Source organism: Myotis daubentonii, chromosome 18, assembly GCF_963259705.1.
Source record: "Myotis daubentonii chromosome 18, mMyoDau2.1, whole genome shotgun sequence".
In the NCBI taxonomy this organism is placed as follows: domain Eukaryota; kingdom Metazoa; phylum Chordata; class Mammalia; order Chiroptera; family Vespertilionidae; genus Myotis; species Myotis daubentonii.
In genome coordinates, this window is record NC_081857.1 from 15,583,662 (window position 1) to 15,596,842 (window position 13,181).

Here is a 13,181-nt window from a genome sequence, read left to right on the forward strand (position 1 = left end):
GACTGCTTAAACTGTAAGGAACTGTGCAATGGGAGGCTTGGGAATGGGTGTGGGGCAGTGTATTTGAATCTTGGAGGGGTACTATAAGCACTATGAATGAGAGCCCCAATGAATTTTTCGTAAAGAAAATCACTATTTTAGGAAATCCTTGAGTGTCCAAACTATAGAATGTAGAGCGAAATTTAACATATAGACCCTCAGATCTAACCTTCATATTATGAATGAGATCAAATGAATTCCTCAAAGCTCTTAGTCCAGGGCTTCTGATTCCTAGTCTATTGCTCTGAAATGTATAACAACATTCAAATTGTGGGGGAAACCATGTAGCCAGCAGAGTCTCGGGCAGGATTGACCTACATATAGCTTTGTCGTCCCTGCTCCAACAAGCCTGAATGTTTTCATGTCATCTGGTTATACATTTAAAATTGTACTGCCCTAACTGGTTTGGCTCAGTGGATAGAGCATCGGCCTGCGGACTGAAAGGTCCCAGGTTCGATTCCGGTCAAGGGCATGTACCTTGGCTGCAGGCAAATGCCCAGTTGGGGGTGTGCAGAAGGCAGCTGATCGATGTTTCTAACTCTCTATCCCTCTCCCTTCCTCTCTGTAAAAAATCAATAAAATATATTTTAAAAAAAATAAAATTGTACCACTTGGCCTGGCTAGTGTGGCTCAGTGGTTGAGTGTGGACTCATGAACCAGGATATCAGTTTGATTCCCGGTTAGGGCACATGCCCACGTTGTGGGCTCAATTGCCAGTAGGGGCGTGCCGGAGGCAGCTGATCAATGATTCTCTATCATCATTGATATTTCTATCTCCCTCTCCCTTCCTCTCTGAAATCAATAAAAATATATTTTAAAAAATAAAATAAAATTGTATCACTTAGTTATTCATGTAGGCTAACAAGCATGGAATGAAAGTAAAACTCTCACTACCACAGAGGCAAACCAGTAAAACACTTTGTCATATTTTCTCACCAATCTTTAAAAAAATACATAATTTTAAAATTAGAACTCTATTGTTTTTTAAAAATTTACTATATCCAGACGTTGACTTATATACTTAAACCTTGCACAAATACTTCATTTTAAATACTTATGTGTGCTGTGCCAGCACAGTCAAGGTTCAGTGAGCCTGAGGAGGGGCAGTGAAAGATTAAAGAAAAGACAGACAAAGAGAATATAGCTGGGGCTCAGTGGATCTCCTGTGCCTGGATGAGGCCACAGAGAAGGATCCAGCCAGCAAGCTGAGGCTTTATGTTATAGTCAGAGAAAAACAAGGTAGTGGTCAACATAGTTACAATGTTCTTGTGAGTTTCACTTGTTTTGGCAGCACTTGCAGCACCTCCCACAGCCCATTAGCTACCCAGGAAGGATCTAGGGCAGCCGTGGGCAAACTATGGCTCACAGGCCGGATCTGGCCCGTTTGAAATGAATAAAACTAAAAAAAAAAAAAAAGACCGTACCCTTTTATGTAATGATGTTTACTTTGAATTTATATTAGTTCACACAAACACTCCATCCATGCTTTTGTTCCGGTCCTCCGGTCCAGTTTAAGAACCCATTGTGGCCCTCGAGTCAAAAAGTTTGCCCACCCCTGATCTAGGGGGTGGCCGTAAGGTCAAGCTTAATTATGCTAAGAGGGCTCTGCCCTCTAAGCTGGGACTTGTTTGTGGCTCTGCCACAGGTCAATCCGAGGCTTAACTCTAGAGCGTCTCCCTATACTTATGTAGTAGTATTCCATCATAAGAATGTGCCTATATATACACAGATACGTGTGTGTGTGTGTGTTTGTGTGTGTTTGGCTTTGCAACTAATTGAATGTCACTAGGAAAGGGTAAAAATACATTGAACATGACTTAAGGGCTAAAAGCCTCAGAAATGGTGAAATGAGGAGTTTTTGCAGACTTGTGGAGAAACCTGAAAGATGACACCTGAGAATTCCTATTACATTTAAGGAACTTGTGCTGATGAGAGAGGGATTAACATAGATAAAATTGTAATTTGTAGGCACTCTAAAATCACTTATTTTAGCCAGTAGTTTCAGTTGTGGCTTAAAACAACATATCTCTCTGTACTTGTAATAACAAAGTGGGTGAATCTGCATTGCACATGCTCCTCCTTTAGTTGAAAACAATTATATAGGAGAAGGGTGATACTTTGAACTAGGTCTTAGTTCTGTTACTGATTTACTATGTGACATTGGACAAGGCGTGTCACCTCTCTGTACAAGGATAATTAATACTGCTTTAAATGATTTTTGCAGTTCCTTCTGAAAGTAGAGTCTTTGTTTTTAAATCAAAACATGACCTCTTAGGTAGAGTTGGCTACACGTTCTCAAATTTGAAAAATTAAGCAAAATGCTGATATAGTATATTCATGTAACTTTTAAGTATAGTATCTTGAAGGTGTCCCTCTATCAACTACAGAAAAAATGTCTCCATTTAATATATGACTGCATCAAAAAAAAAAAAATATGCAACCACAGTAGGTGATCAAAAGGATAAGTAACTTTCAGGGATTTTGAAAGCCCAGTAGTATTTAGTATTTGCTCTCTCAGCATTAAAAAGGTCACCTTGCTAATACATGTTAATTTTGAAAGTTTAATTGACCTTTGGAATTTTAATATCAACCTTTTTTGGTGTGTTTAGAGGTTGGAGCAATCACTGAAGAAACTGAAGCCTGTGATTGGTGGAGTTTGGGTGCTGTCCTCTTTGAACTTCTCACTGGCAAGGTAAGCAGTGACCTGGACGCTTAATAAGTTTACCCAGATGCTACCTTGATTTCAAATTGAGACCATTTAGCCTTTGCCTGTAATTTTTAGATCAGAGACTAGGTAAGAAAAACTTTGAGATATATATGTGCAGTAAATTTATCAAGATTTCAGATAAAGAAATTAGAGTTCTATTGCACTGAATAAATCGATGGTAAAATTCTGTATGTCACAATGTCAGTACACAGTAAGATACTGGTATAAGACTAAATACTTTTTATTTTCCATGATTTCCTTTTAAATAGAGTTAAATCTGTAAGGTTCATATCGGGATGTATTATAATTCTTTAGATGTTTTAAACATTTTGTCTGAAATCAGGAGGGAATTCTCATTTTAAAGAAAATTAATGTAGATATAAATGGTAACCTCTTTTTTCTCAATACTATAATTTTTTCCTATCTGTTCTAGCTTTAGGACAGAATTTATGCTCTCTCTGATCAATAACTTTTAAGTAAGATATTTGAGGTTAGTAGACTTTTAATAGAGTACTGTGCAGATTGCCTCCTGGGAAGAAAACAGAGGAACAGTCAGTTTTATAAGTAGTCCTCTACCTTAAATATGTAGATAATACAGAATTCCCAAGATAGTTGTGGAATTTACAAACCACCTATACATACATTTAAACCATAATGTGCCACATATACATATATATACGTATATATTATTAATTTTGAAGGTTTTTAATACATTAAAATTATTTAGAGCTATCTAAAGTCCCTTTTTAGTTTTTATGTATAAATATAAGCTCTTCTACTTATGAGCCACTTTATAACTAAGGTAAAAGGGCTAGAAGCATAAGCTTATGATGTGATTTATCTGATTGCCTTCATTCCAGTTAGAAGTTCTATAGGCTTAGAGCCCTCGTCTTAAACTGCTTAGGTGGCACTGCTGATTACTACACCCCCAGTTAAGACCATTGCTGAGTTCTCTGCACTCACTGTCCATAAATCCTGGGTAAGAAGTGTACCTGATTGATTGTTTCAGACTCTGGTTGAGTGCCATCCAGCAGGAATAACTACTCACACTACTTTGAACATGCCAGAATGTGTCTCTGAAGAGGCTCGCTCACTCATTCAACAGGTAATTTAATTGACCTATTGGCCAAGTGTGTCAAACATGCAAATTAGGAGAGCCTGCAGCTCCAAAACCTTAAAGAAATTAATTTTGGGCAAGAAAGACCCATTACTGATTGCAAATTCAGAACTAGTACTGTGTATCTTCAGGTTTATGCTATTATCTAAGTATTGGTGAGCTTATTGGTATTAAAATTTTTTTCTCTCAAAAATCTAGGCTAATATTTAGTCTATCTATCTATCTATCTATCTATCTATCTATCTATCAATCATATGTAAGCCTAATATGCAAAGTGTCCCCTCAGGAGTTTGATGACTGGGAGTTTGATCGCTCACTATGATGTGCACTGACCACTAGGGGGCGCTGTGGAACAAAAGAAGGCCCTGGCCAGTGGCCGGCAGCCAGCAGCCGCTAGGGACCCTACCCATGCACGAATTTCATGCACTGAGCATCTAGTTCTATATATTTATGTAGGTGTAACTTTTTAAGAATTGCGTTTAGCTTGTCTGGAGCTGCTCTACTTTTGCTATTACATTTTGTAACTATTTATGAATAGCTATTTTCGATCTTTAATTCATATTTATAAACTTAGAAATGGGCTCCTCAGGTTGCATAGGGGAGATATGGTGTTAGAAAATCTTGCCCAGTTAGATCATTCTTAGTTAGCTTCATCCATTGATGGAACTTGGGCATTGGTGTCAGTGCATATTTTGGTGGCTTTGAAGAAAGAGATAGTTGATAATTTAAGTTTAGTATTCCAGAGGGAGGCTTGAAACTCTGGTGAGCTTCTTAAATTGATTCCCTACATTTAAAATGCTCCTCTAGTTTTGAATAACGGATTTGGTGAGTACACTGAGGGTTGTCAGTGTTGTGGTATGATAGGCTCACAGCAGATCAGCAATAACTGTCAGGCCTGGGATCTGTACACTTTTATGAAAAACACAAAGGGAAAGGCTGTTTGATAAACATAAGAACTAAAGTTTTTGTTTAATAAAACATGAATTTTTTTTTAATCAGGGAAAATGAACTTTTTTAAAAGGGGAGGGAGGGCTAATATAACATATTAAGAAGAGAAATACCTAGTATCCTCTTGAAGAGTGACTTTGGTTCCATTCAACAAATGTAGGCAAGGCATAGTGCTATAAGTTGTAAAGGTAAGACATAAAAAAACTGTATTGCAGGTGGATGTGATAAAGGCTGCCAAATAGGTTGAAAGAATACTTTGGCAAGTGAAAATACAGAGGGGTTATTGTTGATACAGTGGTAGTATTAGGAAAATTTTGTGTAGTGGGTGTTATTTTTGTGGAGCCTTAGGTTTTCAGCATGACAAGGTGGGATGTGGGAGAAGAAGCTAGGTGGAATAAATAAAGAAAAAGTCTGAATATGAAAACATGCTCAAAGTCACTAATCATCCGAGAGATGCAAATCAAAACAGCAATGAGGTACCATCTCACACCTGTCAGACTGGCTATCATCAACAAATCAACAAACGACAAGTGCTGGAGAGGATGTGGAGAAAAAGGAACACTTGTGCACTGCTGGTGGGAATGCAGACTGATGCAGCCACTATGGAAGACAGTATGGAGTTTCCTTAAAAAACTGAAAATGGAACTCCCATTTGACCCTGTGATCCCACTTCTAGGAATATATCCCAAGAAACCAGAAACACCAATCAGAAAGGATATATGCACCCCTATGTTCATAGCAGCACAATTCACCATAGCTAAGATCTGGAAACAGCCTAAGTGCCCATCAGTAGATGAATGGATTAGAAAACTGTGGTACATCTACATGATGGAATACTATGCTGCTGTAAAAAGGAAGGAACTCTTACCATTTGCAACGTCATGGATGGAACTGGAGAGCATTATGCTAAGTGAAATAAGCCAGTCAATAAAGGAAAAATACCACATGATCTCACTCATTCATGGACAATAGAGACCATTATAAACTTTTGAACAATAATAGATACAGAGGCAGAGCTGCCTCAAACAGATTGTCAAACTGCAGCGGGAAGGCCGGGGAGGGTTGGGGGGCAGGAAGTAGGGGGGTAAGAGATCAACTAAAGGACTTGTATGCATGCATATAAGCATAACCAATGGACATAAGACACTGGGTGATAGGGGAGGCTAGGGGACTGTCTAGGGCGGGGGGATAAAATGGATACATATGTAATACCCTTTGTAATACTTTAAGCAATTAAAAAAAAAAAACAAAAAAAACAAAAAAAACACACACACAAAAAAAGAAAAAGTCTGAAAGACTCAATTTGGTTTATCTAAAGTGGAGGAATGAATATAATGATGAGTGTGGAAAGATAAGTTGGGATTCTCTCATGGGGTTCTATTATCATCATCACCTGGTAGAGTGATAGTATTTAATTTAGAAAAAAAACATGAGATTTTTGTACAGAAGAGTGAAAGAATCAGAACTGTACTTCATGAAGATCCTGAAAATATAAAGCAACATAATCGGTTTGGAAATACTGAGTTGAGAATACCCTAAGCATTTTGTAAAAGAACTACTAGTAAGAGATTAATGCAAAGATATATAAAACATTTCATTTCAATGGGAAAAGGACAGTTACTCGTTTGATTCATCTTATTTGTTGTGGCACAAAAAGGTAAATTTAAAATGAGTTTTTTTGGTAAATAATTTAAAGAATTCTAGTAACTGCCAATTTTTGTTTCTCTTCCTTAAAGAAGTAATCATTATTATACATTGTGGGGCAAAAGTAGGTTTACAGTTCTATGGAAAATAATGCAATAATTAATAACTAATAATACAAGAAGAAACTATGTTTTACCTACTCAGAACTATAAACCTACTTTTGCCCCACCCTGTATAACATCTAGAATAGAATTCCCCACATTAATTTATAAAGGTCTGTTGCTCCCATTTTTATTAGAAATTATAAAGGAGTTGTAAAGGAGTCTAGGCTGAAGGTATGTTAAATCCCCAAATGCGGGTACTTACCGCTTATATTGTAAATCAGCATTCTGTCATTGCCTGCCTAAGGAAACTACCACTCAGGTTGGGGAAACATCATCAGGAAAGGGAAGAGGGGTCTCTTGGCATGATTAGCCATTTGTCACTTTGACTTTCCTCTTCCACTACCTCACAGGTCATAGAGGCCATTTAAAAAAAAACCCCACAAAATGATTTATATGGAAATAATTATTCTGCTTTGGGGAGATTTCCCCTCTTTGGTCTGTCACCTTCTTGCTTTCTTCCTAGCTTTCATAAAATCCATGGTTCAGTCATCTTAGTCAAGGCAATGGTACTAAAGTAAACATAGTAAATGCAGTTTTTTAAGAAGATACTTATATTTTACGAACCCTCAGAGCATGTATGTTTGTACTTTACACTGTACGTTTGGTTAACTATGACACAGTTGCTTTGTCAGTTGAAAGATTATCTTGGATTTGCCACTGGTTGACATATTCACTTAAGCAATGGAATCTTTGCATGATCTCTCTTGTGGCCTGGTATAGTATTTAAAATGGCAGAATAAACAAGATAGTCATGAGTAAAACAATTATACTTTTGCCTATAGATTTATATTTGCAAATTTATAGAAGAATCCATGAACTAAGTAAATTGACTTCAGTAAAATGAAAATATGAACCTCTATTGGAATTTCATAATGAGGTCATGCTTTAGAAAGAATGAGGGTGGACAAGCCAATTATAACAAGAAAGAATTTACACTTTCCTGAAATATTAAAAAAATATGTGATAGTCATAGTTAATTTTTACCAATATTTGATATTTTATGCTGGTCTGCTGTGGCTCAGTGGTTGACCATTGACCTATGAACCAGCAGGTCATGGTTTGATTCCCAGTCAGGCCACATGCACGGTTGCGGGCTTGATCCCCAGTGGGGACTGTGCAGGAGTCAGCCTATCAGTGATTCTCTCTCATCATTGATGTTTCTATCTCTACCTCTCACTTCCTCCCTGAAATCAATAAAAACATTTAGAAAAATATTTGGAAATTAAACAACACACCTATGCCTCATATAACCTATGAGTTAAAGGAAAAAAATCCCAAGAGAAGCTGGAAAACGTTCTTAATGAACTAAAAGCAAATACAAACGTACAATATATAAAAATTTATAGGATGCAGCTAAAATAGTTTTTGAGAAAACTTAATGGCTTTAAACACCTATGTCAGAAAAGAAGATCTCAAGTAAAAATCTTACCTTGCACCTTAAGAAGCAGAAACTATAAAAGTACACTTAAAGCAAGCAGAAGAAAGGAAGCAGAAATCAATGAAATAGAAAAGAGAAAAATAAGAGAAAAATCAAGGTATTTACAAGTTGATTCATTGAAAAGATCAGCAAAATTAGGAAACCTTTAGCTGATTCAAAAATGTACATGAAAAGGCAAGGGACCTAGACTATCCAAAATAATCTTTTTTTAAGTTTTCCATTAGTAATAATCGCGCCTTGGATAAACCTCATTGGCTACAGTACTGCCACTGTGCAAAGTGCAAAATAATCTTAAAGAGAACAGAGTTGGAGGACTCATACTACCTGATTTCCAGTCAGTATAAAGCCACAGTAATTACTTACTTATTGTGTTATTAGAGCAAAGGCAGGCATATAAATCAATGGAGTGAAATTGAGAGTTCAGAAATAAACCCATACATGATTGTCAATTGATTTTCACTGAAGATGCCAAGATAATTTGATGGTGAAAAGGTCTTTTCAACAAACGGTGCTGGGAAAATAAAATATTCACATGTGAAACCAAAATGAACTAAGACCCTTCATATCATATGTAAAAATTAACTCAAAATAGCTCATAGACCTATGGGAGCGCAAACTATAAAAATTGTAGAAGAAAACTGGAAAATCTTCATAACCTTGGATTAGGAAAAGAGTTATTAGACATGATAACAAAAAGTAAAATAGATAATGTGGGCTTCATTAAAATAAAAAGACTTTTATATTTGAAGACATTAGTAAGAAAAGGAAGAGACAAGCCACAGACTGGGAGAAAATATTTGCAAATCATATAACTGTAAGTGGACTTGTATAAAGAACTCTTAAAAACTCAACAAGCAGACAACTCAGTATAAAAATGGAGGAAGATTTACCAAGGAAGTTATGTGAAATGCTAATAAGGACATGAAAAATACTCACCATCACTAGTCATTAGGGAATACAAATTAAAACCATAAGATACCACTAATACCCACTAGAAGGGCTATAATAAAAATGATAGATGCTAGGAAGTATTGGTAAGGATGTAGAGAAACTGGTGGGAATATAAAATGGTATAATTACTTTAGAAAAGTTTGGCAGTAAAAGCTAAACATGAACTTACCACATGACTTTGGGATTGCACATCTAGGAATGCCCAAAAGAGAAATGAAAGTCCACAAGGAGACATATACACAAATGTTAACAGCAAGTGTATTCATTGGCCTCAACCTGGAAAGTCACATGTCCATTAACCTGATGACTAGATTAACAAAATGTGGTACAGCCAACAGTGGAATACTGTTCAGAAATAAAGGGAATGGATTGTTGATACCTGCTACAACATGGATGACTCTCAAAAATATTATGCAAAGTGAAAGAAAGCAGCTGCAAAAGACAACGTATTTTATGATTCCATTTACATGAAATATCCACAAAGGCCGAGTTTACAGACAGAACACAGATCAGTGGTTGCCTAGGGCTGGGGATAGAAGTGAGGATTATCTGTAAACTTTTTAGGGTGTCAAAGTGTTCTAAAACTGAACAGTAGCAATGGTTTTGCAACTCTAACTTTACTAAGAATCATTCAATTGTACACTTACAATAGGTGAATTTTATACTATATAAATTATTCCTTGGTAAAGCTGTTGAAACAAAAATTTGAGGATGTGTGAATGTCTCAATACACGTTCTTCCAGCATGCCTATGGTCTACAATAATTGTATATGACTGCTTGTATTTTCCCACACTCAACAATTTTATTGCATATAATATTATTAACTTATACATAAATTCTGATACTGAATAAGTCAAAATACGTTTTACTCATTGGAGCAAATTATTCTATGTGAGTAGGCTATTCCAAGGAAAACATTTTGGAATATGAATTGGCCAATTCAGACTTTCGGTCAAGTTTAGACCTAGTATACATATAATCCACTAGGGGTTGAAAGACTTACTGTACCGCCCAACCTTTCAAATCATGAAAGGAGTAACAGACCTCTCGGAATTTGGTGCAATATCAAATTAATGTCACACTGTACTTTTGGAATTGGAAATTCACAAGTATAACTATATGAGGATGAGAGAAACAAAGTGAGCCACTCAAGGTCATGTTTCAAATCAGTTGAAAAGCCACCACTAGAGTGATGTTAGACACAGCTCCCTTTTAAGAAAAGATAGTCAATTGGCTGTTATGTTCATTTGCTGCTGGGGTTGAATTTACAAGCACTTTCCTTTCATATATTTTGTTTTCCTTTAATTTGCTCATTGGATTCCTGTTAGTCACTAAATCCTCTTTCTTAGCTCTTACAGTTCAATCCTGTGGAGCGTCTTGGTGCTGGAGTTGCTGGTGTTGAAGATATCAAATCGCACCCATTTTTTACTCCTGTGGATTGGGCAGAACTGATGAGATGAACATAATGCAGGTTATTTGCATGCATTCTGACCTTCTCTGGGCAGGCATCCCCAGCACAGAGGCAGCGCAGCCTCGGTTTCTTTGGAAGCACCAAAGCATTGGGATAAAGACCTTGAGAGGAAATGGAGGATAAAAAGCCTAAAAGAGAACAATTCCTTACAGTTACCACCTGGACAAGATATCGGTACATTGCAAGAGGCTGTTTTGTACAAACCTTTAATGAAGGTGTGATCTTTTTTTAACTATACTTAGTGTTGCAGATGAGTCGTAAACCCAACTGAAAGGAATGCCCATCAAGAACTTCCTCTGGTATGAAACTCCAAGTGTACAATCAAGTGTTACTTGAAAGGAGGACCTTTACATGGCAGCTAACCACGCTTTCTGCTAACCAAGATTGGTTTATATGATCAAATTAATATTTGTTGAATAATATATAAAAAGTGCTTCATGAATAATGACATCTGTGGAGATTAAAAAGTGAGAGAAAAAAGAATATACTCATCATGTCTGATAGGAAACTTGCACCACGATGCTGTATAATTAATATATGTTGAATATAATCCCGAATTGTTTCATGCTTTCAGAAGTCCACATGGAAAGAAAACGCTTCATGGGGTCAACTTTGTACATGGTTGGTTGGTACTGCTTATGGAAGGGTTCATATAAACGCTCTCTTCTCTTTGACACTATCTTTCCTCTTCCCTGGCCTATTCTGTAATATTCTGTTCTTCCTACCCCTACTAATACATATGCAACAAAAAAGGGAAGAGGGAGTATTTATGTCCCCAAATTGTATCAACTTAATAAGGACTAAGAAATCATGATGTGAAATAAATGTGGTAAAAAATTAAATCTGTCTTTCATTTAATTGCATTTATTTTTAAAGAAAGGCTTCTCTTCCATTCATATCGAAAAGTTAGCAATTTCTCTGTCTTATGCTTGACTTCATTTTAGTTTTTGACTTGGTATACTAAGAACCAAAGGACCTCCTCTAAATGGAATTGAATGGCAATCCTATTTCATTACTTATAGTGGCAGGATTTCCAGATTTGACCTCCTAATCTACTTGACATTGTGTAGAAAGAATCTGAGTATTTGAACATCTCCAAACATTTGTATTTTTTCTTTATGTTGCTAAGATAGGTCCTGTGGTTATGCATTATTTACAACTTACAAATGTTTTAAAAGTGTTAATGCATGTTTTTTTTTAAACTTTATTCAAAGAAAAGAGAATAAGTCACTATTCCCAAGTTAGCAGTTACCAGAAAGAATGAAAGCTTTCTGTATGTTTTAATCCTTTGTATTTTTGAGATATGTGTGAGAGCCCACCTCTATTCCAAGAGCATCTGCCATCTGCCAATGGCCAGGTCCTCCCATCAAATTCAATGGAAGCAGAAAATGCTTTAGTGTGAAACAAAGGAAATGTGCAAGCATTTTTCCTTCTTCTCTTATCCTACTCCCCCCTTTTCCTTTTTGGTCCCCTTATAACCTGAACCCCAGCTGAAGGGCTGCAACAACACCAGGATGGGGAACAGGTCAGCAGGATCATAGCTCAATCAAGATGACATCACTCCCTGGAACTGGATTTCAACTCACCAGCCCCCTGGCCTCATAACAGGAACTCATGCAGGTGAGACACAAGAATGACTTCCTGGTAGGACTAGTAGGAAATCTGCAAGTACTTAGAGCTGGTCATTACAGAGCTTCCTTCCAGAAGTGCCCTATGACATGAAAGTAGGACTTTACAACTAAGGTGAAGCTCCCAGCCCTACCACATGATTTTGGTCCCTTGGGTTCAGAGGACAGTAATGTCAACAGATGGTTGCTGTGTCAGTGTGTTGACACAATTCCACTGCTTCAGTTTCTGTCTTTCTCTCTGGTTGGTTGGAACGTGTGCTTAATGTAAATGCAGTATTCATAATCTGATTTAATGATGAACATTAATTATTTTAGTAATGAACACACAAGATAAATGGCTTTGGGTTGATGAACCCAAATCTGTTTTTGTTTGATGGTGTATATTAGAAATATTAATATTTCTAAGGCTGTGGCCGATACTGCTTTTTTGTTGTTGTATTTTTTTGAGCATGTGTCATATGGGCCAAGATCATAAAAGAACTTGCCACTTAGTATTTCTCATTTGATGTATTTTTTTTATTGTGGTATGGTATACATACTGTTAACCACTTTTAAGTATACAATTTAGTGGCATTAAGTACACATATTTATTCAACCATCACCACTATGCATCTCAGAACTTTTTAATCACCCCAAACTGAAACTTTATACCCATTAAACAATAGCTTCCCATTTCCCCTCTTGCAGCCCTTGGTAACCATCATTCTACTTTCTACCTCTATGAACTGGACTCTTCTAGGTCTCTCATATAAGCAGAATCTTACAATATTTGTTTTTCTGAGAATAATATTTTCAAGGTTTATCCGTGATATAGTGTATATCAAAATTTCATTCCTTTTTGAGTCAGAATAATATTCATTGTGTGTACAAACCACATTTTGTTTAATCATTTACCTGGCAATGGACATTTAGGTGTTTCTACTTTTTAACTATTGTGAACAGTGTCATTATGAACATTGATGTACAAACATCAGTTTGAGTCCATGCTTTTATTTGATTTTATATTTTTATGTGAAATCATCAGTTATTTACTATTATTTTACTATGCTCTTTATAAGAGAGCTTTTTCTAAC

The 13,181-nt window shown here is 36.4% G+C and overlaps 1 protein-coding gene and 1 non-coding gene across 14 annotated transcripts in view; one reads left to right on the forward strand and one right to left on the reverse strand.

The window, feature by feature from the left end:
• Nucleotides 1-12,094, forward strand: part of RPS6KC1 (ribosomal protein S6 kinase C1) — a 141,640-nt gene extending 129,546 nt beyond the window's left edge. For 10 of the 13 annotated variants that reach the window (XM_059674156.1, XM_059674160.1, XM_059674161.1 and 7 more), the window contains 3 exons: nucleotides 2,649-2,731; nucleotides 3,756-3,851; nucleotides 10,359-11,322. In XM_059674156.1, coding sequence (XP_059530139.1) covers nucleotides 2,649-2,731; nucleotides 3,756-3,851; nucleotides 10,359-10,469 — 290 coding nt within the window. In that variant the 3' untranslated portion in view covers nucleotides 10,470-11,322. Of the gene's footprint in view, nucleotides 1-2,648; nucleotides 2,732-3,755; nucleotides 3,852-10,358; nucleotides 11,323-11,970 lie in introns of those variants that run through there. The other 3 variants (XM_059674162.1, XM_059674163.1, XM_059674159.1) reach the window with 2 other exon arrangements.
• On the reverse strand, nucleotides 8,198-8,338 carry LOC132221481 (U4 spliceosomal RNA). Its single transcript, XR_009450013.1, has one exon. It is a non-coding gene; the product is annotated as a U4 spliceosomal RNA (small nuclear RNA).
• Nucleotides 12,095-13,181: the final 1,087 nt, after the last annotated feature.